Source organism: Mustela nigripes, chromosome 13 (assembly GCF_022355385.1).
Source record: "Mustela nigripes isolate SB6536 chromosome 13, MUSNIG.SB6536, whole genome shotgun sequence".
Classification (NCBI taxonomy): domain Eukaryota; kingdom Metazoa; phylum Chordata; class Mammalia; order Carnivora; family Mustelidae; genus Mustela; species Mustela nigripes.
The window spans coordinates 80225638-80252682 of record NC_081569.1 but is presented as its reverse complement, the minus strand read 5'-3'; the positions used below and the strand labels follow the sequence as shown (position 1 = coordinate 80252682).

General features: G+C 37.0%; 1 protein-coding gene across 7 annotated transcripts in view; it reads left to right on the top strand.

Annotated features, from left to right (window-relative positions):
* Nucleotides 1-27045, top strand: part of HEATR5A (HEAT repeat containing 5A) — a 111253-nt gene that overhangs the window by 77157 nt on the left and 7051 nt on the right. For 5 of the 7 annotated variants that reach the window (XM_059373043.1, XM_059373040.1, XM_059373042.1 and 2 more), the window contains 11 exons: nt 375-614; nt 2345-2526; nt 4094-4162; nt 6233-6412; nt 9429-9651; nt 11194-11442; nt 12996-13123; nt 14643-14790; nt 16623-16895; nt 19069-19293; nt 24235-24389. In XM_059373043.1, the coding sequence (XP_059229026.1) occupies nt 375-614; nt 2345-2526; nt 4094-4162; nt 6233-6412; nt 9429-9651; nt 11194-11442; nt 12996-13123; nt 14643-14790; nt 16623-16895; nt 19069-19293; nt 24235-24389 (2072 nt within the window). The remainder of the gene's footprint in view (nt 1-374; nt 615-2344; nt 2527-4093; nt 4163-6232; nt 6413-9428; nt 9652-11193; nt 11443-12995; nt 13124-14642; nt 14791-16622; nt 16896-19068; nt 19294-24234; nt 24390-27045) is intronic. The other 2 variants (XM_059373041.1, XM_059373044.1) reach the window with 2 other exon arrangements.

The window sequence follows — 27045 nt, the reverse complement described above, 5'->3', positions numbered from 1 at the left end:
TCCCTAGTGCAGTCCACCATGCTCCATACCAGAGAATGTTGAGCTTCCTTAAGCATAACCCTCTACATACAACAGACTGATAATTGTCCTAGTATTTAGTATCCTGTCTGTAGTATCGTGTTTGGTTTTTCACTGTGACTATAATTGAACAACTTTGTCATTTTGACCTGGAACATTTTTTAGAGCATTTCTTTAAATATCGCTGTTGTCTGTAGGTATTAGATGTGATCATTTTACATTTTACGTGATTATTTTACATTGTTAAAGATGTATGATTGATCAACAATTCTAGTGTGAATTTGAAGTCATTTGTGTTCCTTTATAAATGTATCTTACATTTGATTTTAATTACATGTATTCTCCCTTGGTAAAAGATTTTACAACTGTAACTTGTGTGGATACAATGCAAGAAGAAGAAGGAGAAAAAGGGGATGATGCCTCAGTTCTGACCACCAGAAATGATGACAAATCATATCCATTTACCAATCCCCGTTGGGCTACTAGAGTCTTTGCTGCCGAATGTGTCTGTAGGATAATTAACCAGTGTGAGAATGCACACAGCGCACATTTTGACATTGCTTTAGCACAAGAAATGAGAAAAAGGGATTCAAGAAGTAAGTAGCATAAAAATGAAAAGACCAAACGATATCCATAGAAATGCTGCTTATGTTTTTAATATTAATTTAAGAAGTAAAACTAGAGGGACGCCTGGGTGGCTCAGTTGGTTAGACGACTGCCTTCGGCTCAGGTCATGATCCTGGAGTCCCGGGATCGAGTCCCGCATCGGACTCCCAGCTCCATGGGGAGTCTGCTTCTCTCTCTGACCTTCTCCTCGTTCATGCTCTCTCTCACTATCTCTCTCTCAAGTAAATAAATAAAATCTTTAAAAAAAAAAAAAAAAAAAAAGAAGTAAAACTAGAAAGTAGTTTGTATTCTTCTAAATCAGTTATGAAATTTGACTATAATATTTGTATAAGCTATAAAGCTACCATAGTTTAATGTTTATACACATTTCAGTGATTTAGCTTCTTAAATTGTCATTCACATTTGTTTAATTGACTTGTGCATGACTTAAATTTATAGAAAATAATCGTGTTCTTAAGTAGTACATGCATAATCACAATTCACAATAATTTTGCTTGTAGATTATTTTAGTTTTGTGAATATTACCCAGAAAACATTAGAGCCTATCCAATGTAAAGTAAACCTGCTTGCAAGGCCATTTTGACCTTTTATTCTTGAGTTTTATTGTTTGTATCTAAAGGGGGTATGCGTACATACTGTGGCTTGATGTCTAATTTTCAAAATTTACTTAAGCACATTATGTTCAAAGACACAGTGTGTGTATCTAAATGCTATAGATATATTTTTTACCAAATAAAAAAATTATATAACAAAATGTTGCTATTGCAGTATGTATGAATTAGGAATATGAATTAGGGAGTGTGAATTAGGTATTTCTGTTTTAATGATTTTTCAAGCAGGTGTTTATTGAGTCTCTTTATTTGTGATAAGCACCATTCTAGATACTGATAGGTAAAAAATTAGTATATCATATATGCTTACTGATTCCTTTCTTCCCAATTAAAATTGTAAGTGGCACTAAGATGAGTGGTTTCTTCATTGTGATCTATAACATTCTTATTAAAACTAGTCCCAGGTTTATTTTAAGTAAAGGTTAGTTGTACCACTGAACATTTTATTGTTGGGATATTGTTAAGTGATGGTCCCATGTCTCTCCCCAGTAGAATTATTATACCAAAGAATGAATTGTAGGAATGAAAGGAATTCTCATTTATAATTTTATAGCTACAAATATTTTTTATATTCCTATCATTTGTATGTGTGCTAAGACATACAGAAATAATATAATCTAGTCCATATAAAGAACCACATAAAACTATGTTTTACAAAAGGAACATTTAAGTCTTTTCAGCTTCAACTTGACATAATTACTGTTAGGCTGTTTAATTACTGACTAATTCATCAAAACCCAAAGTTTCCTAAGTACCTTCTAACATGCTTTTATCAGAAAGTCTGAAAAAAGTTTTTATTGAAGGTACTGTTAGCACTCTTTTAAAGGATGCTAATTTTGTCTCTGGTTTTTTAAAGCTACGTAATTGTTCGCCTTGGGAGTTTCTGTGTGTGATCATTTGCAATAGTGCAGCAAATCCAGCTTTGAAGTCTGTATTTAACAAACAGTACAGCAAAATAGTCAATCAAATCAGAGGTATTTAAGAAAGTCTAGAAAAGTCTGAAATTATTAGGAAAAGAAATGATCACTTAATGTAAATCTTAGTTTCAATGTATGCTTTTTCTTGATTAGATTTGTTTAATCTTGTAGATGACTTTTTGGTGCTACATCTTGCCGACTTAATTCGCATGGCCTTTATGGCTGCCACGGATCACAGTGACCAGCTCCGTCTTTCTGGCCTTGAAACACTGTTAGTTGTTATTCGGCGATTTGCATCTATTCCAGAACCAGAGTTTCCAGGTCATGTGATTCTGGAACAGTATCAAGCCAATGTAAGCACTTTCTGTTAGAGAATTTTATTTTTAAACACCTAGGATTAAAACAAAACAAAACAAAAAGGAACACCTGGGATAAAAGTCTGTGGAACTAACTGGCATGTCACTTTTTAAAATGTAAATGAGTATATGTCTCTGCTAATATATCACCCATATAATCATTTTATAGAAAATTATGTTTGAAGAAGAAATCTTAAGTAAAAACAAAGTGGTACATAAAACAGGTCCTTTGTAAGGTTACAGGTTAATTAAAAACTTCTTGGTAATTTGGGGGATAAAGAATATTGCTAATTAAAATCTTTACAAAATATCTGAATATTAAGATAGCACAAAATCATTAGTTAATATTCCATTTAGGCTGTGTGCATGTTTTTTCTTAAAATCATCACTCCTAGATTAAATGTAACCTTTTTTTTTCTCAGCTTAGAAAAGAATTCAGGTTCCTATTACTGATTCTGTAATCTTTTTAACTGATGTTTCACTGCCGCATTGAGCAATGTAGGAAGAACAGGGACGATAACAGAATCCTCACATGTAATCCTCCAGCATCATTCATCCTTTCCTACCTCTCCTTATGATACAGAGGCAGCTTCTGTCAGCTAGCAGTTAGGGAGACAGGAGGAGTTCACCGGTTAGTTAGCTTTCTCCATCAGATTTTCCTAGCGGGAAAAGCTTATGTATGCTCTGGGAGAAAACAAAAGGAAGGAATAGGAGTTATGTAGAACTACCATATTAGAATGAAATACTACAATTCAGCTTAAGGGCAGCTCTCTTATATTTTTAGCCCTCATAAAATTGCAAATGAGGGGTGCCTGCCTGAGTCAGCAGGTAAAACATGAGCCTCTTGATCTCAGGGTTGAGTTCAAGCCCTACATTGGGTATAGAACTTGCTTTAAAAAAATTGCAAATGATAGAAATATGATTACAGCTTACTTAAGCTGAAAAGGAGAGTTGTTTTCAAGAATCTCAGTTGTGGGGCACCTGGGTACCTGGGTGGCTCAGTGGGTTAAGCCTCTGTCTTCGGCTCAGGTCATGATCCCAGGGTCCTGGGATCGAGCCCCTGCACCGGGCTCTCTGCTCTGCAGGGAGCCTGCTTCTCTCTCTCTCTCTGCCTGCCTCTCTCCCTACTTGGGATCTCTGTCTGTCAGATAAATTAAAAAAAAAAAATTTTTCAGTTGGTTCTGCTTTCTTTTACATTAGCTTTATTCTCGAGTTTGCTCTCTCTAACTATTATCAAGATGGCTCTTAGCACCCAGTCTTAAAAAGAGATGGTGCTTCTGTGCCGGTACTCCCAGCAGACATCTTTAGGAGACCTTGGGTCCCTGGAGTTAGGCAGTGCTCTCAGCTTCGTAACAACAACGTGGGCAAAACGTGGGTGAAAGAGAAGGTTCTCCAAAGGAAAAATGAGGTGCTCCTATCTAAAAGAAGATACTTTGAACAGGCAGAATCACAGGTATCTGGAATACCTATTATAAACAAATAATTTTAAAATAATACTCAAAAGAGAAAGAGTTTGTGCTAACTTACTTATTGATGCTTGATATTTCATATCATTTATTGCCAGGTAGGAGCGGCACTTAGGCCAGCCTTCACTTCAGAGACACCACCTGATGTCACTGCCAAAGCATGTCAGGTAAATGGTTAAAAAGACAAAGATTGGATGCCTGGGTGGCTCAGTCGTTTAAGTATCTGCCTTCAGCTCAGGTCATGATCCCAGGGTCCTGAGATTGAGTTCAGCCTCGGGCTCCCTGCTCCACAGGAAGTCTGCATCTCCCTCTGCCCCTCCTCCCACTTGTTTGCTCAATCTTTCTCTCTCTCTCTAATAAATAAAATCCTTATTAATTAATTAAACAATGTTTAAAAAGTAAAACCCTCTGTTAGGAGGCAATTCTTCACTTAATATTTGATACCAGGAGTTCTACATTATAATTGTCTAACCATTTATCTCAGCTCCTCCTTTTCCTTTATTTTTTAAATTTAGAGAATTTTCCCTTCCTTTCATGTAGCTACATGGTAATCTATTATTGGATATGTCATAATATATTTAACCAGTGATGGATGTATGGGTTTTTTTTATCTTTTGCTATTACAAATATTGCTGCAGTAAATGACTTTACATACAGGTCACTTTACTGGGTACAAGTGAATCTGTGAAGTAAATTCTGCAAGATTGAATTTCTGGTTTAAAGAATATATTGTTGGGGTTTATCAATTTAAACTCCTCCCAGCATTGTTTGCAAATACCTGTTGTCCCACAGTCTTAACAACACTTTAAGTTGTCAGACTTTTAGGTGTTTGTCTATATGATGGGATGAAAAGGGTATCTTCGAATAGTTAAGTTTTAGATTTATGTTTCAGGTAAGACTGAGCATTTTTTCATGTATCTAAGCCATTATAATATATAATTGTTTCATTTTTAAAGATTTTATTTATTTGAGAGAAAGAACACAAGTGATCATGAGCAGGGGGAAGGGAGGGCAGAGGGAGAGGGAGAAGCAGACTCCCCACTTAGTGGTGAACCCTACATGGGGTCAATCTCAGGACACTGAGATCATGACCTGAACCTGAGTCAGAAGCTTAACCCACTGAGCCACCCAGGTGCCCATAAGAACCACTATAATAGATAATTTTAAAGTTACTTTTTAAGGATAGATTGTCAGGCACTCAATATCCAACCCTAAATGACCTGCAAAAATTAAAAGCAGAACTAGCTTAAATTGAATTATTTATAATTCAATTTATAATGGAATAAAAACTAAATTTAGTCTGTTCTTTCAACTTTATTTTATTCACTTGTATCTAGGATATGTTTGGTACCTTGATTATTCAAAGAACTGTATTAAATGTTGTACAAAAGGCACCTGGGTGGAACAGTTTTGTTAAGCATCCAGCTGTTGGTTTTGGCTCCAGTCATGATTTCAGTCATGAGACTGAGCCACACTTCAGCTGCTGCACTCAGCGTGGAGTCTGCTTAAGACTCTCTCCCTTTCCCTGCCCCCATGCACTCTCTTGCTCTCTCCCTCAAATAAATAAATAAATGTGCTGAATCTCTGATTTATTATCACTTCATTATTTGTGTTCTTGCTTTAAGACATTAAAATCTTGTGAAATGAGACAGGAACTGAATAAATACAGGAAGAGGAGAAATTAATTTTCTCTAGAGAAAGAAATACTACGAAATCCAAGAAAACCAAACAGCCTCCGATAATTTAGCAAACTGTTTGCTTTGGAGAATTATTAATGATGCTTTGTTTTAAAATACTTTCAGTATCTTATTTTCAAAGTAAAATCTTCATTGGGGTTTTAAATGTTAAGTTCTTTATCTTTCAACAGTCAAACTAATTAACCATACAGTCTCTGCTTTTAAAATAGTAATATGAAATAAGATTGAAGATTTAATTCAATATTAATCCAAACATTTATGAAAGTGGTACCTTTCATGGCTTCATTTCTCCATATTTATAAAATCTGAAACTCTTTGATTTTTATACTTAGTAGCACTGGTTTCCTTGCTCAGCCATAGACTTCATTACCTTTTGAAATGCTGGCTTTTGACTGGCATTATCAGCAGGATCTATTGGGTTTCCTGAGAAGAAGATGATTTCAGTGTCTAGATTCCTGAGATATGGTTAGCTCTGCTGAGCTCACAAAGGGGAGGTATCTATAATTTTTAGATGTAACTTTTGATCTTCTTAAAAACCAGGTTTGCAGTGCTTGGATAGCAAGTGGAGTTGTCAGTGACCTTAATGATCTCCGGAGAGTCCATCAGTTGCTTGTTTCATCATTAACAAAAATACAGGCTGGAAAAGAGGCTCTGAGTCACTTATATAATGAAAGTGCTTCTACTATGGAGATCTTAGCCGTGCTGAAAGCCTGGGCAGAGGTTAGTGCTTCTCCATTTATAACTGGAATTTTATTTTATTTTATTTTTAAGATTTTATTTATTTATTTGACAGACAGAGATCACACGTAGGCAGAGAGGCAGGCAGAGAGAAGAGGAGGAAGCAGGCCCCTCCGCCGAGCAGAGCCTGATTCAGGGCTCAATCCTAGTATGGGATCATGACCCGAGCCGAAGGCAGAGGCTTTAACCCACTGAGACACCCAGGTGCCCCAACTGAAATTTTAGAAGTTGTTAATAAATACTATAGGCTATATGCTGAAATTAACTACTTAAAACACAACTAAGTCTGTTTTTAAGGTTAACAAAAAGATTTTCAATGTGAGATTTCTTTTTATGCTCATTGATTTTTTTTTTTTTTTAGATTTTATTTATTTATTTATTTAATAGAGAGAGAAAGCACAAGTAGGCTGAGCAGCAGGCAGAGGGAGAAACAGGTTCTCCACTGAGCAGGGAGCCCAATGTGGGGCTCAATCCCAGGACCCTAGGATCATGACCTGAGCCTAAGGCAGCTGCTTAACCCACTGAACCACCCAAGAGCCCCCTGATTTTTATTTATTTACTTATTTTTTTTTAGCCAAGCATTCTATAATATTCTTTTCTGTCTGTTATCTGCTACTTTAAGCAGGGGCAGCCATGAGCCAGAGAGACTAACCAGAAATCAACTTTTATTGAAACCTGAATTTTGGAAATATGGGTTTGCTTGTATGTTCTATCAATTCTGTATACATACTTGAATGTTTTTTCTAGCGTTCTTTCATAGAATGGCTTTTGAATATTAAATTATAGTTCTTTTCTTTTCCAAAATTAATGAAATATTATAGGGAAATGATTAACTTTATCTATTTTTCTTTTTTTTTTTTTTAAAGATTTTATTTATTTATTTGACAGACAGAGATCACAAGTAGGCAGAGAGGCAGGCAGAGAGAGAGAGGAGGAAGCAGGCTCCCTGCTGAGCAGAGAGCCCGATGCGGGACTCGATCCCAGGACCCTGAGATCATGACCTGAGCCAAAGGCAGCGGCTTAACCCACTGAGCCACCCAGGCGCCCCTTTATCTATTTTTCTAATGAGGAAAAGTTTATGTAAACATATATGAAAGTAGAATAATATAATGTATTCATATATACCCACTTTGGGGCTTTGACAGTTCCCACACTTGGCCACCCTCAGTTCATGTATCATTTTAGTAAAGATATATAGTCTCAAATTACAACTGAGAAAATTAACCAATATGTAAGAAAGCATTTCCTCCATTAAAGCAAATTAAAACCTGAAGATTAGAGTCTATTTTTGCCATTACTTGGGTTTGAGCAGCCTTGGTTAGGAAGTAGTTCTGGGGGCACCTGGGTGGCTCAGTTGGTTAAGCGACTGCTTTTTGCTCGAGTCATGATCCTGGAGTCCCAGGAGGAGTCCCAAATCGGGCTCCCTGCTTGGCGGTGAGTCTGCTTCTCCCACTGACCCTCCCCCTTCTCATGCACACACACGCATGTGCTGTCTCTTTCTCTCTCTCATTCTCATTTTCTCTATCTCTCTCAAATAAATAGAATCTTTAAAAAAAAAAAGAAGAAGAAGTAGTTCTGCCTAGATTTAATAGCTGTAACTAATGATCTTCAATAGTCAGCTTTGTATGCTTTTAAACATTTGCTTTTAGTAGAGCAAGCAAATTTTCTAAACTCTGTAACCAATTTTGTAAATAATTCTCTACTTATATAGTGTTCTTTTCATATGAATCTCTGGGTTCTTCCTTAAGACTGACCAACAGGGGGTGCCTGGGTGGCTTCGTGGGTTAAAGCCTCTGCCTTAGGCTCAGGTCATGATCCCAGGGTCCTGGGATGGAGCCCCACATCAGGCTCCTTGCTCAGCGGGGAGCCTGCTTCCTCCTCTCTCTGCCTACCTCTCTGCCTACTTGGGACCTCTATCTGTCAAATAAATAAATAAAATCTTAAAAAAAAAAAAAAGGACTGACCAACAGGTTGTGTGTAATTGAGGTCCATAATCTGCTATCTAAAAATCCTTGGAGCCAGATTTGTTTGGAATTCAGAATTTGGGGAATTTTTGAAAAGTAATACAGTACATATTCGGGGCACCTGGGTGGCTCAGTTGTTAGGCATCTGCCTTTGACTCAGGTAGTAATCTCAGAGTCCTGGGATTGAGCTCTGCATCTGGCTCCCTACTTAGTGGGAAGCCTGCTTTACCCTCTCCCACTCCCCCTGGTTGTGGTTCCTCTCTCGCTGTCTCTGTCTCTCTCTATCAAATGAATGAATACAATCTCTTAAAAAAAAAAAAAAAAAAAGGTAGTACAGTGCATATTCAAGGTATGCCTCCAGGAAATTGCAGCAATACTGTAGAATCTGTAATTAATATATCTGTAGTAAAATGTTTGAATATTCACACTATGTTGAATAGAGACTATAAAAGGCCTCATATAAATTCAGTCAAGTTTGCCAACAGATTATAATTACTTTTCAGTGTTTTTTGGATTTTAGAGTTGTAGATAGAGGGGTAGTACATGCTATATCCTGTGTTGAATACTTTCACATGCTGTAGTCCTATAAACAGTCCATGTTCAGTCTGTTTATGTAAACTTTTTGTAGTGATTTGGTAGTAACTTGGAAAGAAAATATTTTCCATATTTCAGCTTACTGCAGTTCAGAAGTGGGCACCTGAAGCCATATGTTGAGGTGGATTATAGGGCTATAGCTAAGCTTAGTGAGAAGAAAGTTGTGATCATGTAGTTATTGCTGTCAAGGGATATAAAAGTGCAGAATGGCAGCATATTTGTCAAGTATTTACTCTCCATAATGCATCTCATTATGCATTATGTTTGTCCGCCCCAGTTTGTCTGTGTATGTATGTATGGGTATGTAACCTTCCTGGTATCAGAGTGCATTTGGAGTCCATTATGCTCAAAGGTGAAGTCTATCTCCTCGGCAAGATAAAAATATAGCACCTTATTAATGGGTACAAGATCTTCCTATTTACAAATTAACCCTGTAACAGGTCTACATAATTGCTGTAGAAAGACATAAAAGCCACAGACAAGCTTTGAAGACTACCACTTATTCAGAAGACTGTGTCAGAAATGAGTCATATTCGCCAGATGGACTGCTTGACTTAGTCCACGCAGACCTGGGCACACTGAGTAGGCTCTGGCTTGCTGCGCTTCAGGATTTTGCTCTCTTAACATTGCCTTCAGAATTTGCTTCCCAACTTCCTGTTGAAGGTAAGAAGTTGTAAAATATGTACATAATTCCAAGAGTGACAATCAGTAACTTTTTAAAATTTATCCTTTCGCAAGTAATTTCCATTTATAGAACAAGCATGTAAGAATTGCTTCAGGGTAAATACACTGACATTTACCTGCTAGATAATAAGACATGCACATCTTACCTCACAGGGTGCTGCCAAATTGTTCTCCAAGCAGTTGTAACAATTTAGATGCCCACCAACAGCATTTTTCTGTTTCACTAGATTCAACAGCATGTTTCTGTTTCATTAGATTCAACCATCATATGTTGTTGTACTTAATAATTTCTATCCACTAGGTGGATATGAAATAGTTTCTCATAGTTTTATTTTGTTATTTTGTTGATTGAAAACCTTTTTTCCTGGTTTCTGGGCTAAGTTTCTTCTTCCATCAGTCACCTACTCATAATCCTTGTCCATTTTCTACTTGGTATTTGTCATGATTTTACTGATTTGTTAATCCCTTATCTAATTTTAGTATTCTTTTTTGTTTTTTGTTTAAAAGATTTTATTTATTTAAGAGAGAGATCACAAGTAGGCAGAGAGGCAGGCAGAGAGAGAGGGGGAAGCAGAGAGCCCAATGCGGAGCTTGATCCCAGGACCCTGAGATCATGACCTGAGCTGAAGGCAGAGGCTTAACCCACTGAGCCACCCAGGTGCCCCAGTATTCTTTTGTGATTGTGTGTCTCCCAAGTCTATAGCTTATAACTTTTATCTTTCTAAAATTAGTGTACTCATTCATTTATGGTTTATGGTTTTGTGGAATACCTGATAAGGTTTTTGTTGTTGTTATTATATTTTTAAGATCATAAAAACCTAGAATCATTACAGTTTTATACTTTACAGTTTGGGCTTAGTTTAGCTAGATTTTGTGTGTGTGGAATGAGATAGGCATCTAATTTTGTTGTCAGTTATCAATCTGCATTTTATGGATTGGATATTTGGATAGTCATTTTTATTCATGTTATTCCAAAATGCTTTTTTTTTCTCTTTGATATGAATTTCAGGTCAGCTTGTCCGCTTCTATTAGAATTTTAACTGGAATTATACAGAGAGAGATAGGAGTGTCTAAAATACCTTTCAGTAGCATCAAAACGGAAATAAATTGATTTATTGGCATGGTATGTCAGCTACTAGTGAATAACAAATACAGATCAACGTAAGTTACTCTAGAAACATAAAGTTAGGCGAAAAAACAAATTCAAAAAGGTTACATACAATATGGTGCCTTTAAACACAAAATAACACATTATTTATGAATGCAAACATCTGTTGTAGGAGTGAGTCACACTAACTTGAGGAAAAGTGATTACAGAAAGAGGGATAAGAATTAATGGTATGGGGGCACCTGGGTGGCTCAGTGGGTATCAGTATTTGTTTCAAACACATATCACATAAATTCCTTAAAGGAACTTCTGGGATGATGGGAATGGTCTGTTATCTTATAACACAGAACAGAGAAAATGTAATTGAGCTAATCTCTTTTATTCCTCCTGAAACTGCTTCTGCTTTCTTGTAGGTGGTGCTTTCTACACATCAGAGACTAGTGAAAATGCAAAATTGCATTATTACAACTCCTGGGCACTTATCTTGCATGCTACAGCATTGTGGCTTACTAGCACAGGCTTTGTTGTTGCTGACCCAGATGAAGGAGCATCTCATCTCTCAAGACCTGTAACACCAACTTCCATGTGTCAAGGTTCATCATCTGGGGCAACGGTAAAGTCCCCTGAGGATGTCTGCACTGATAGATTCCATCTTATTTTAGGTCAGTAAAAGAGCTAACAAGCTCCTAACCTTACAGAGTTTTTCTTGAGTCGTGCCTTACTGCCCATTTTTCTTTGTTAGGTGTTAGTGATAAACTTGACATAACTGAGTAAACTTATATACATTTTATAAAAATGCAGATTTCTGAAATCCCATTACAAGCTGGCTTCAACATCATGTTCAATGAATTATAGAAATTATAAGACAATCCTAGTTTTTTCCACACAGTTTTTTGAAGATTCATGTAATATCTATAAATTTTTTAGATTTCTTTCTCTCTATATTAAAAAATACCAATATACTGAAGATGGGGTTCACCTGCATGCCCCCCCCATCTCTTACCTGCGTTTCAAGGATTGTAAGTTCAGAAAAGTATACTCAAAGGTACAAAATTGCAAGAAAATATTTAAGGTCAAGGAGATGAGATTTTTAGATTACAAAGTTTAACCCATTCCTTGGATTTCCTGGAACTTCATTTTTAAAGTGAAAAATCTTTCTAAAATAGAGTGAGTTTCTAGAATAAATGAGAGAAATGTTTTTCATATTTTACCTAGTTCTTGGAAAACAACCCATTCGATCATTATCTATGAAGAAATTATTGATTAAATGAAATATAAGCATTACAAAGATAAATGATTAAATTAAGTAAGGTTTATGGTTCACAGAATTTCTTTTATTACTCCTTCTCAGGCCAGACATGACTACATTTTCTATATCCTTGGGTATATTAAACTTTGTTTCCATTTGCCTTGCGACAAGAGTTTTTTAAAAACAAACTTGCAGAATGAAGGATGACAGTTACTATGAGCATAAGCTGTGCAGTTTGACTACCTCAGTTCAGATTCTTCCAGTACACCACTGTAACTGAGCTTGAGCAAATTAAATAACTTAAGCTGTATGTGCTTATCTCCCTCTCAGAAAGAGGGTTAATAATACTGTGGAGCATGCGACTCTGGATCTCAGGGTTTTTAAGTTCAAGCCCCATATTGGATGTTAAGATTACTTAAAAATAAAATATTTTTTTTAAAATACCTACTTCCTCAGGTATTGTGAGAATGAAATGAAATGGTATATGTAAAGATACAGTACTTGATCCATGATAATCACTCAAAAATTTTAGTAAGAATAAAGTTATAGAACTCTACATGTTGGGGCACCTGGCTGGCTCAGTTGGTAGAGCGATTCTTAATCTCGGGGTCATGAGTTAAAGCCCTCCATGGATCCTCCTTTAAAAAAAAATTTTATTTTTTTAATAAAAAATTCTTCACATTAAGTTCTCTAGTACAATTTTATTCTAATTTTTTGCATTTTTGAACTATTTCATAGCACCTATGCGTAGTGCTCAAACCTGTTTGAGATTATTCTCTATGTACATGTGGATAAAAACAACTAAAAGACTTGCTTTATTACTTAAAAGTTTAGTCTTAAATACAATGTGGTTTACTTTACCTTTTTGCTAAGCTTATTTGTATATCTTATCTAAGTATAAAATGAATTCCTTACTTCATAAACTAAGAATCTCAAAGAAGCCTCCTTTTTTTCTGTTTTCTACAGGAATCAGCGTGGAATTTCTATGTTCCTTACGCTCAGATGCAACCATGGAAAGCATTACTGCTTGTTTACATGCATTACAGGCCCTTCTAGATGTTCCTTGGCCCAGATCTAAAATTGGCAGTGATCAGGTGATTTCTTATTTTTTGTTAGGCTTCTGTGATTTTCAAGGAACAGAAATAACAACATGTTCAGGTTACTACAGCAAACAAAAAATGAACACAGAGAAGAAAAAGAAAACTAAACTGCTGCATGACTTGATCTGTCAGAACTGGAATGCTGTCAGCAACCATGCAGACCCAGGAGCAGTCATGCCTCTGACTGCCACTTGGTGTGTCTGCTTCTGCCACACTGATTTCTGCTGCTAACTACTACTCAGTGTAGCAGCTCTTCAGTCGAACTCTCAGCAATGAGGGGGAAGGCACTGTATTGAAGTGGCCAGAAGAGTAGCTACTAGTTAAATGTAGAATTCCTTCTTTGTATTTTTCTGCTTCAGTGCGCCCTGTTCTTTGTATATATCTGTATCTTCTATTCCATTTCCCCAAGAGAGAATCTACTTGGTTCATGTATTTATGTCTATTACAGAGTATTCCTGTTGGTTGAGTTCTCCTTCTTGGTTTTTAAAGAGATTACTGGCTAGCCTATAGGTGGAGTCAGACACTAATATCTGACCCAGTTGTGACTGATAATAGGACCACTGTGAAGTATGGCATTTCCTTTAACTTCTTTCCTAGGAACTACTGATTTTCTCTCTAGGTAGACTGTAATTTAATCTGTTAACACTTTTGTTTATTAGGTTTAAATTACTAAAGAGCATCTTCCCTGACTTGGATTATACTTGAATAAATTCTGAACATTTTGTTCTTGTTTATTTGGCATATTAAAACAAGCACAATAATGATGGATTTTCTCTGTTATTTTCAAAGATGAAAGGAAGCTACCAGATTAAGCACTAGAAAAGCAGAAAACGAGAGACTGTTTGTCCAGTGCATTTTATTCTTTTATTTTTTTAAGATTTTTAAATTTATTTATTTGGGAGAGAGAGAAAGTGAGTGAGCACACACAAGTGGGCTGAGGGTCAGAGGGAAAGAGACAAGCAGACTCCCCACAGAGCAAGGATCCTGACATGGGGCTCGATCCCAGGCTCTGAGATCATAACCTGAGCCTAAGGCAGATGCTTAACTGACTGAGATACTGAGGCACCCCAGTGTAGTTTATCCTTTAGAGGGATATCCATTTTATGCTTATTAACTTACCACTTTTTAATGTTTTCCTTCTCTAGCATTCTTTGTTATTACTAGAAAACCTCAATACAGATCTGGAAGTCTACACGACAGTGCTTGTATTCTTCTAGCCAGATTTCTCACCTTGCTTTGGAAGTTTCCCTTTCCATTTTCCCATTTTAGGACCTGTGTGAAACCAGTCTTTTGTCATAATACCATTTCCTGCAAGATGGTACAGAAACCAATCTGGAGTCAATTTAAAATAGAACAAGTGTTCCTAACATTATTGTACCTACACTTTTAATTTTTGTGATCAATTTGTTAATATTCTCTTTTTGAATGTTCCCATGGCATTTAATATTGGTATTTTTAAAAAAGAAAGTATGTCATTTCCAATGCAGTTTCTCCTAAATGTTTTCTATGATAGGACTTGGGCATCGAGTTGTTGAATGTACTACATCGAGTAATTTTGACCCGAGAATCACCTTCTATTCAGTTGGCTTCACTTGAAGTGGTAAGACAGATTATCTGTGCAGCTCAGGAACATGTCAAGGAGAAAAGACGAAGTGCAGAAGGTGAATGTTAACCTATAATACAAAATTCATCATATTATTATAATCAAATTAATTAGCATTACTTTTTTAAAGTATTCTTACATGTCTATGTTGTTCTGATAATGTTTTGTGTATAGTACAAATGAAACCTCTCTAGGTATGGATTTAAGTCCTTTAATCCACCTCTACATGTTAGCTTGGATTTTGTTAGTAGCTTAGGTTTTCCTTGGGAAAATGAGAATTTTAACAAAATCCTGGAAGGGGAGAAAAAAATCCCTTATACTGGTTGAATACTTACTTTAGCTATGAGTGTTTATCAGTGTACATGGAAGAACAACTGACAATTTTTTTAAGTTTTCTTTAAGTAATCTCCACACCCAGTGTTGGGGCTTGAATTTGCAACCCAGAAATCTGGAGTTTTATGCTCCACCGATGAAGCCAGCCAAGTACCCCATAACTACTGACAATTTTTTTCTTTCTCTTTTTTTTTTAAGATTTTTTTTTATTTATTTGACAGAGAGAGACACAGCGAGAGGGGGAACACAAGCAGGGCAAGTGAGAGAGGGAGAAGCAGGCTCCTCACTGAGCAGGAAGCCTAATGTGGGCTCCCTAGGATCATGACCTGAGCAGAAGGCAGACATTTTACTTCTGAGCCACCCAGGCGTCCCACTATTGACAATTTTTAATGACTTAAGTTTTGCAGAGTGATTAAATTGCTTACTTATAAGTCTGATTTGGTATTGATGAGTTTATCATTTAATATTACATTTGACTACATAGAACAGAAAACTCAGTCTGATAAGTGGATTTAAAACACAAGGATTTGTTCTGTCATCTAAAAGATGCCCCAGAGACAGGAAGTCCTGAACAGGCATGGCAGTTTCTTTTTTTTTTTTTTTTAAAGATTTTTATTTATTTATTTGACAGAGAGAGATCACAAGCAGGCAGAGAGGCAGGCAGAGAGAGAGAGAGAGGGAAGCAGGCTCACCGCCGAGCAGAGAGCCCGACATGGGACTCGATCCCAGGACCCTGAGACCATGACCTGAGCCGAAGGCAGCGGCCCCAACCCACCGAGCCACCCAGGTGCCCCAGGCATGGCAGTTTCTTAAAAAATATCAGGGACTTGGGGCACCTGGGTGGTTCAGTGGGTTAAAGCCTCTGCCTTTGGCTCAGGTCATGATCCCAGGGTCCTGGGATGGAGCCCTGCATCGGGCTCTCTGCTCAGCGGGGAGCCTGCTTCCCCCCCCCCCTCCCTCTCTCTGCCTGCCTCTCTGCCTACTTGTGATCTCTATCAAATTAATAAATAAAATCTTTAAAAAAAAACAAAAACAAAACATCAGGGACCTTGGTTCTTATCTTTCTGCCTGCCATTATCAATATTTAAGAGTACAAGGTAGGCATTGGAGCTGGTCCTATCAGATTCACATTTTTCTTTTTTTAAGATTTTATTTATTTTTGAGAGAGAGAGCGCACAGAGGGAGTGGCAGAAGCAGGTTCCCCTCTGAACAAGGAGCCCGACATGGGGCTCGATCATGACCTGAGCCAAAGCCTGACAGACACCCAATTGACTGAGCCACCTAGGTGCCTCTCAAGTTCATATTCTTAACAAGGCGTTAACCAGACAATATTTTAAAACTGAGAGGGTTACCAAGGATTTCTTTTGATCTACTGCAATAGGTAGTCATAATAAAGACAACTCCTTTTACCTCCATAACTTCATCTTTCAGTCTTTAACACCCAAGACTTCTGCCATTTAAAGGTTTTACCTACAACAGAAATGGACTAAATTGCCATCTACCTAAAGCAAAGCAAACACGAAATGTTTATTCAACACTGTTTTTTCTGTCTTTTAGTTGATGATGGGGCTGCGGAAAAGGAAACCCTGCCAGAGTTTGGAGAGGGAAAGGACACAGGAGGACTTGTGCCTGGGAAATCTTTGGTTTTTGCAACACTGGAATTGTGTGTATGCATTCTAGTTAGACAGCTTCCAGAACTAAATCCAAAATTGACAGGTAGCCCAGGAGTAAGAGCTACAAAGCCACAGGTGCTCTCGGAAGATGGAAGTAGATTGGTGTCAGCTGCGTTAGTTATCCTGTCTGAACTTCCTGCGGTGTGCTCTCCTGAAGGTACGCTGTGGTATTTCACTGCTTTACTTGACCAGGAGGGAGAGGAATGGTTTTAATAAATAAAGGAGATAATGGTTGCCAATCCTTTTCTCATTAAACTAATGCTGCCTCAGAGGTTTGGTGGGTAATGTTTTTAATCCTTTAAGATTAACATTGCATTCTAATAATTTGTTTTTTGAAAGGGTAAAGGTAAGTAGATACTATGTATTATCAACAGATAATGCTCTTTCTTGGTTGACAATATTGTTAACGTATCAGTGGCAGTGATTTAGCTCTTGGGCATTTTTTGGTATAAAATACCTAATGGACTTCCCCTTTCTTGGTGATGACAGAAGTTTGTCATCAGTTTGGAATCGAGTCCATACTTAGAGCTTTTAAGGCTCCATAGGGCTCTGCTGAGTCACTGCCTCCTAATTCCTTCTGTGTGAATTTTTAACCTAGAAGCCTTCTTGGCTTTTCCCTGTTGTCCATGGTGCTTCTTGATTTGAAGTGGCCCATTCCTTCTCTCCTTTTTAAAATTTTGTCTTCTGGGGCACCTGGGTGGCTCAGTGGGTTAAGCCTCTGCGTTCAGCTCAGGTCATGATTTCAGAATCCTGGGATGGAGCCCCAAATCGGGCTCCCTGCTCAGCGGGGAGCCTGCTTCCCCCTCTCTCCCTGCCTACTTGTGATCTCTCTCTGTCAAATAAGTAAAATCTTTAAAAATAAAATTTTGCCTTCCTTTGAAGTTCATATCCAGACCTATGTTATATGTAAATGCTTCCCTAAAAACTCTAGCTCATAGAGAGTTATGTTTTTTCATGTGTGTATGCATATATATCTATGTGTATAATGTTGCTTCCATATGTGAATAGGTTTTATGCATCATATAGAGAGAGGCATTATCTGTAATTTGTTATTACATACCAAAAAGACAAACTTATATGAAAACAAATATGTCTTATTTCCAATGAAATACTGTATCCTTTAGGAAATTTAGTAGATAATAGGCACACTGTGCTTAATAGATTTCTTAACGGATAAGCATATTTTTGCTTAAACATGTCTTGACCAACATATGTGCTATCTTTTAATATGATTTTCAGCTTTGATATGAATTGAAACCTATATTCCTTATTCTCACATACTGCTTTGCAGCAAGAATGGCAGAAAAAGTGACTAGTAGAAGCTTTAGGATAAAAATACACTGTGAGAGTTTTGTTGAGTAGCCTCTGGGAGCATTAAATTTACTATTTTAGTTTTACTCTCTCAGTTTAAACATAACAATGACTTTTCAACTCTTCAATGGGTATGAAATTTTTTATAATTTTTATTGAGTAGATTGCTACAGATTCCTTAGAAAAAAGAGTTTGATATAAAATACATTCAGGGGGAGCCTGGGTGGCTCAGTGTGTTGGGCAGCTGCCTTTGGCTCAGGTCATGATCTCAGGGTCTTGGGTTGGAGCCCCACCTCAAGCTCTCTGCTCAGTGGGGAGCCTGCTTACCTCTCTCTCTGTGCCTGCCTCTCTGCCTACTTGTGATCTCTTTGTCAAATAAATAAATAAAGGGGGCCTGGGTGGCTCAGTGGGTTAAGCCGCTGCCTTCGGCTCAGGTCATGATCTCAGGGTCCTGGGATCGAGTTCCGCATCGGGCTCTCTGCTCAGCAGGGAGCCTGCTTCCTTCTCTCTCTCTCTGCCTGCCTCTCAGTGTACTTGTAATTTCTCTCTGTCAAATAAATAAATAAAATCTTAAAAAAAAAAATAAATAAAAATATATAAATAAATAAATAAAATATTTTTAAAAATAAAAAAATAAATTCACATGGTTAGTAGTGATAGTTGTACAACATTGTGAATGTACCTAATGCCACTGAATTGTACACTTTAAAATGGTTAAAATTGTAAATTTTGTCTATATTACACTAAAAAATAAAAAATTCATCATTTGTCAGCTACCAAATAAGCAAGATACAAAAATACTGTGACACAATTTAAATAACATTTTCAGTTACAACCAAAATTTAATGCAGTCTTAAAAATCTTAATACTACCTAAATTATCTTAATAGTTATAATCCTTTATGAAAAATGTCTTAAAAGCTAGAAATTTTTGACATTGTCTTCCTCGTTGATGATTTCTTTTTAGAAAGTATATGTATAGACTGAAACATAGAGTGTTTTTAAATATGTGTCTTACAGGAAGCATCTCAATTCTCCCTACTATATTGTACCTCACAATTGGGGTCCTCAGAGAAACTGCTGTGAAGTTACCTGGGGGCCAGTTATCTTCAACTGTTACAGCTTCCCTTCAGGCTCTGAAAGGAATATTGTCTTCTCCCATGGCCAGAGCAGAAAAGAGTCACACTGCTTGGACTGACCTCCTCCGTAGTGCTTTAACAACAATACTTGACTGTTGGGATCCAGGTAATTAAGGCTATTGAGAAGCAGTTGTTTACTTTGTTGTAAAAAGCATGAGGGACTTTGAGAATAAGCTATTTAATTGATCATATTTGGCATTCTTACCTAGAGAGGCCCATAGTTACTATATATGTGTTCAGAGAATATGTATTAAGTAATTAAGTAGATAAAAACATCTATATTCTCATTTTAGTATCTTTACTCTTTAATGCAGTTAAATGACTGGCAACCTATATATTAAGTTGACAGAGATCTCCAAATGTTAGTATTAATTTATGAATATAGTATGATCCATAACTAGCTGACAAAACCTTTTAATGCACACAGGGTATCAAAAAGTACATAAGTTATGCATTATAAATCTAAAATAAGATTGATTGGATTTATATCCTCATTCCACTACTTACTAGCTAACTGACTAGCTAAGTTGCTCAACTTCTCTGAACCTTAGTTTTCTCATTAACAAAATAAGGGTATTGTGTTGCAGGAATTGTTAGAGCAGTAACATAATATATGGAAAGCATCTCATTTATTATCTGATATATATCAATAAATGATAGCCAGTATTATGTTCAGTGGCCGTTAAAATTTCTTTTGCTCTTACTATTGTTATATAGTTTTCATTTTCAGTATAATGTCATGGTGATTGTAAAAAGTCCTTAGACATATAGATTGTCCCTGCCTTCCTTGTTCTGTTTATAAATGTCACAGTTCACCATATTCTCTTTCATGTGGTGTAAAGGTTTCAGTGGAATTCAGCATTTATTGACCACCTACTTTATGCCCAGAGTTGAGAGTCTGGTGGAGTCTGGTATCTATAAATTGTTATATGCTTAATATCACAAAGTTCTCCTTGAAGGCAACAGTAATGTCTTAATTATCACTGCATTTCTAAATATAGTTTAAAAAAAAAGAGAGACTGGTTTTAAAAATGAGAGTAATCTGCTCTGAGTGAATCAGGCAGAGTGTAATAGGGTTCTCTGGAAGCTCTTGTTGAGATGAAGTTTTGGGAGCAAGAAGTTTATTTTTTTTTTTTTTTTTTTTTTTTTTTTAAAGATTTTATTTATTTATTTGACAGAGAGAAATCACAAGTAGATGGAGAGGCAGGCAGAGAGAGGGAGGGAAGCAGGCTCTCCGCTGAGCAGAGAGCCCGATGCGGGACTCGATCCCAGGACTCTGAGATCATGACCTGAGCCGAAGGCAGCGGCTTAACCCACTGAGCCACCCAGGCGCCCGGGAGCAAGAAGTTTATTAAGGAACAACACCTGTGAAGGGAGTAGGGGAAAGTAATACTGGGCAAAAGAGGAAGTCGAACTCTAGCACAAGCCCCTAACAATTGGGAGTTCTGCAGATTGCCCATATGAATGCCTCACATAGGACAGAAAAGGCCTGTACTTTATCCTCAGATGTGGGCTAACCTAGGAAGGATGTGATCTCAATCAAGGCAACTCTAGCTGAGGCCAACCCTAAGGGAGCTAAGCTGACCATATTTCCCAAGGCTGGCCAGCACCTTCTCCCATGAGGGATCTCAGTGGTACAGTTCTGTATCTACCACAAGAGGTTTCTCAGAAAAGTCGATGGAGACTTGGAGAATCAGGAAGCATTTTCCACATGGACATCATAGAAACAGGTTCTAGGTACATTTTGATCATGTGCCTGTAGACCTAAATAGTATGGTACATTTGGCGACAGCAAGTAGAATAATAAAAGAATGTGGGGTTAAAGGAAGAGGCGGAGGAGGGTGATGAATAGTAATTATTAAAAAGATGAAGTGGGATGGTGCATGGGGCCAGATTATGGAGGATTTGCATGGTTTGTAATTTGGACTGCTTTTAATATGCATGTGGAATCACTGAAGGGTTTTAAGAAGAGGAGTAAAGGGATAGAATTTGCAATTCTGAAGAATCACTGTGGCAGCTATAGAAAACAGGATTCTTAGAGGTAAGATAGTAGTGTAAGGATAAAGAATAAAATGTTAAAATGTTAAGCATGTATTAACAGAATTTATTGATAGTTTGGTTTAGGAATTGAAAGGGTTCATTGAGCACTCCTAGTACCATTAACAGAAATTCCAAAGTGAACATTTTCAGGGGAATGTAATGAGTTGAGTTTGAAATGCCTTTCAGATAATCAAGTGGAGCATAATATGTAGCAGTCTGGACTTCAGGAAAGTAATCTGAACTAAAGATGATTTTAGAGTATGTGTATTGGAGAGTTATCAGCATAAGCTATGGGATAGATAAAATCACCCCAGTTGAGTTTATGGATCAAGATGGAAGGAGATTGAGGAGAGAATACAGTCACAGAAGCCAAAGAAAAGAATTTTAATGGTGAGAGCATGGTCAACAGAGTAAATACAGTGTAAATGGAACGTAAGGAAAGTAAGGATTGAGTATAGACTCCTCTTCACAAGCAGAAAAGAAAGCTGAAGGAAAGTACAGGGATGAGGAATTTTTTTTAAGATGAGATTTTAGCATGCATTTGTGGTTATGGGGGATAAAAGATATGAGATTGGAGTTGGAAATATTAGGGAGGGAAGCAATGTCTCCTTCTAAGCAGGAAGAAATAAAATTCATAGTACAATTTAGAAGGATGAACCTTTGCCAGTGGGAGGGAAGAAAACGAGGTTAGAGATGGGAACTAACAGGTGTAAGATTTTATGATGAGAGTTACAAAGAGCTTGTCTCTTCCATCACACACCAGAAATATGTTTTTGGTTGTTTATCAGAGAATAAGGTTAGGGCGGTAAGGATTTAGATTACCTACCTAGAGAAATTTAAGTAGGAGCTGATAATCACAGGTAAACCATTTTCTGTGTAACAAATCGCCTGAAAACATAATGGTTTAAAACAACAAACATTTATTATCTGATAGTTTACGGGTCAGGAATTTGGAGCAGTATAGGTGGTTGGTTCTCACTCATGAGGTTACTGTTAAGATGTTGGCCAGGGCTGCAGCTAGAAGATCCATTTCCAAGATGACTCATTCATGGTTGTTGTAAAGAGAGTCTTCAGTCTCTTGCTGGCTATTTGCAGGAAGCTTTGCTTCCTTACCACAGAGACCTCTCCATGGGGCTGATGCTAAAGGAAACTTGCATTTATGCTGGGTAAAAGAAGATAGGAGTAAGGGAGTTTAGGTAGGGATGGGGGAATAGGGAATTTGAGAGGAAATGGGAAGAGGAACCCAGGAGAGCTTTATCCTTCTGAAAATAAAAAGACATTTTTACTAAACAGACTAGCTGTGTTTCAAGTTGTCATGAATGACCAAAAGTAACAACTGTTTAGGAAGCAGTATAGCATCATGATTAACATTATGCTCTCTGGAATCAAACTATCTGCCTTACTAATTGTGTGACTTGGGCAAATGACTAAACTTCTTTTCCTCATCTATAAAATGGAAGGAAGAAGATTACCCATTTCCTGTTGCTATTATATGGATTAAATATTTAATATATACAAAGTACCTATAATAATGTTGTCATCATTTTAAATGTTGACCCATGTACCTTTTACTTTAAAATTATTCAAATTATTTTTATAAAATCCCACTCATCCATAATATATTGCTTTCATTGCTGTCATTGTTTCATTATTACCTCTCAAGCATCAGTTAAGATATTAATCTCCTCAAGGCTTTCTCTGACCACCTAGTGTAGCAATTCCTGGGTTGCTTTCCTTTATTTTCTGATTTTTTTTTTTTTAATTTACTTATTTGGGGTGCCTGGGTGGCTCAGTTGGGTGTCTGACTTTTGATCTATTAGCTCAGGCCTTTATCTCAGGGTTGTGAGTTCAATTCCCACATTGGGCTCCATGCTGGGTATGGAGCCTACTTTAAAAAAAAAAAAAGGTTACTATATAAAAGTAATCTCTGCACCCAACATGGGGGTCAAATTCACGATCCTGATATCAAGTGTTACACACTCTACCTGCTGATCCAGCCAGGAGTCCCAACTTTTATATTTTAATGTATTTTTTATATTCATAGACCTTGTGACTAACAAATTATTTACTTCTGGTATACAATATATCTTCTGTAAATTATAGACTCACTGCCAAAAAGAGCGCTGTTTCCTAAACATTTGTTGAATGAATGTTAGCAAACCTGTTATCTCGATCCCTGTATATCATTTCTTCATAAGTAGTAATCCAGTCTTACACTGTTCCATGAGTTGAATTTGCCGCCCCTTTTCCTTTTCAAGTAACATCAAATTTTCACAGCAGGGTCATTAAAATTACTGAATGAGATTATGAAGGTAAATATGGGGGGCAATGAAGGAGAATTATCTAACAGAAAATCCTTTCAGATGATTGTGACCCATGCAGTATTTTCAGGTATTTTTATACTGTTAAGAAATGGTATATATAGCAAAGCACTAAGGTATTTTCACTTGACACTTGTGTTATCAGAATATGAATACCTTATCTTACCTTAATCTTAAAAAGAAAGATTACCTTAATCTTAACAAAGAAAAATCATTTTTGATTTGTTCCACAACAAAAATGATACTATAATAGCTAACTCATGTTGAGCTCAACATGCTATTCAAATGCCTTACATGAATAACTCATTTAATCCTCATAACTTTATAAATGCAAGTACTGTTAATATTTCCATTTTATAAATGTGAAAACTAAAATTGGGGTTCAGTGTTCAATGTTACACAACTAGTAAATGTATATTCCTAGTAAATATACATATATATTTACTGATGTCCGCCTGTAAAGAATGTAATTACTTTGGTAATTTTTGGCTCTAGAATGACTTACAATCTTACATTTTAAAACCTACAACTTTTGCCAGGATTCTTAAAATCAGTCCATTAGTGTTTGTCTATAACTGTTGCGTACACAAAAGAAATTGTTGCTCTCAAACCAGAGGTATCTTCACACAGGTGCATAAAACAATACGGCAATCTTGGGATGTTTCTCATAGATTATTTCTCTTTAGTAGATGGAACACATCAAGAACTTGATGAAATCAGTCTACTTACTGCTATCACAGTATTTATTTTGTCTACCAGTCCAGAAGTTACTACCATCCCATGCCTTCAGAAGCGCTGTATTGAGAAATTTAAGGCTACTCTTGAGATAAAAGATCCTGTGGTAAGTGTCTTTATTAGAGAGATGTTTGTAATAGGAATGTGTTTAGGCTTTTGTAAAACCTTTCTTTGTGATTTTATTGGCTCCAACAAGAAGTACAAGACTGAATTTTTTGTTTTTAGGTTTGGAGCAATTTCTGTTCTTAGGGTGACAAAGCCAAATAATACTGTTCTTACTCTTTGCTCCCAAGGATAGAACATAGTTAGAGAAAGATAAAGGACATTTAAAACAAAACAAAACAAAACCTTAATTTGAAATAAGGCATCTTAAAATTGATGTATCTCTGGAACTTACGAGGGACATTTAGTAAGATAACTTGTTTTTATTTTCATTTTTTTAAATATTTTATTCATTTATTTATTTTAGAGAGAGAGCCTGCTTGCAAGGAGTGGAGGGAGAGGGAGAAGCAGACTCCTCATTGAGCTTGGAGCCTGATACGGGACTCAGTTTTATCACCCTGAGATCATGATCTGAGCCAAAATCAAGAGTTGGGCATTCAACTGACTAAGCCACCCAGGTGCCCCTTAGTAAGATACTTTGTAGCTTATTATAGTGGATTTCCTAAAAAAGAAAGACCACCTGCCTTCAAGAATATGATATGAAATAATGGTACCCATCCCAAAAACAGTGCACACAAGTTAATCTCATTCCTTTAAGACCTCTTCACTTGCTAAATGAACTTCCTATTCCTTTATGCACTGCAGAATGAGTTGGTTCCAGGTCAGAAAGACTTCATTTACAATTAGATTTGGGGGAAATTGGCCAATAATATCAAAAGGTTTTAAAACATTTCATCAGGGGTGCCTGGGTGGCTCAGTGGGTTAAAGCCTCTGCCTTCAGCTTGGGTCATGATCCCAGGGTCCTGGGATCGAGCCCCGCATTGGGCTCTCTGCTCAGTCAGCAGGGAGCCTGCCTCCCCCTCTCTCTGTCTGCCTCTCTGCCTACTTGTGATCTCTCTCTCTCTCTCTCTGTCAAATAAATAAAATCTTTAAAAATTTAAAAAAAAATTCTTTTCATCAAATACTAGTAGAACTGTATAGGTCAGTGTGAAAAATGCGTAGTTACCATTTAGCCAGAAGGACAATTAAAGATTTCATGGGCAATACAGAAAGTTATGTAGTTTAAAGAACAAATAAAACTTGGCTCTTTTAATAGAGAACATTCAGTTTTCCTAAGTAATCAAAGATTTGATAAAAACAATATGAAACGTGAGAAATTATTTTGATAATATTCAGAATCTTTGTCTTCTAGGCAGATTATTTTAATAAGGCAAAGAAAAACCTTTTATAATCTTTTATCAAGGGGAGACCAATAATCCAAGAAAAATGTGTCTGTTTAACAGAGAGAAAACCAAATTCTAATTTTGTACCAGTGTATTTATGATATTAAAGCTCATTTTCTTTTTTTTACTTACATAAATTTATTCCCATCTTAGGTAGCTTGACCATGAATAAAATTCCTTTCCCAAAATCCCTTTCAGCAAACGTACAACTTTATTTTTTGTACTTCTGGATTTTGTTGTCTATTTTTCCCCTTTCCCATTATGAAGTAGCCAACCTCACTTTAGGACAAAATTACTTTCTTTTTCCTCAACAAAATTGCATCTACATCCCTCATTCTTTCATTCTTTCTCTTACTGAAACACACATCCTGCTTTGCCAGGATACAAAGATGATTCTGTTACCCATCGATGGATCACAGCCACTAACTCAGGAAACAAGTGGTTGAGCCCTGGCACACTGCCAAGGCCAACTGCACCATTCCTAGGAATCCCAAGGGGGCTGAACAAATGAAATGCATATCTCCTGGCTGGGTTTACCAACACTGTTCCCAAACAAACTCAGATAAACTAATCACAGGAGAAGCCAATCACTCAAGAGACAAGGATTTGGAATAGAGAATTGGAGAGCTTTATTTTGGGGGCCAGCAGCCAGGGAAGGTGGCTCAAGCCTTAACAACTGACCTCTCTGCCAACAAATGGACACCTAGAGTTTTATAGGAAGAGGTTCGGAGAATTCATGCCAAGAGCAGGCAGCATTGATCACAGGAAAGAGTCTATATGTATTCAGCAAGTGATCTTGGACAGGGAAGAGTATGGGATGTTGTCTTCTAGGCATTTCTTTGATATCAGGGCTTTTCTGGCCTGGTAGTTTGAATGTTCATGTCATTGCAAAACATATTCCATCAATGTCTCAAGAAAGTATGATAAGAAATAAGAACAATGGGTTTCAGTTAGGGCATGAGTTAAGCAATCTTGTCTATTTCTGGTCTTAACTTTTGGGGCCTATGCTTGAGCTAGAGGACTTGCTGACAATTACTTCTAGTAGTTTAATTACATACATGAACATTTTTAACCCTTAGAAACCTTAATTTCTTTTTTTAAGGATGTGTTTACTTAAGGTTTTGTTTATTTATTTGAAAGAGAGAGCATGAGCAGGGGGTGGGAAAAGAAGGCAAGGGAGGGCTGAGTAGGGAGCCCCACACAGGGCTCAGTCCCAGAGCCCTGGGATCACAGCCCAAGCCAAAGGCAGACACTTAACCAACTGAACCACCCAGGAGCCCCTTATTTATTTATTTGAGAAAGGGAGAGAGAACATGTGCGTGCTTTGCAGGGGGATAGGGCAGAGGGAAAAAGAGTCTCAAGCAGACTATGCAACAA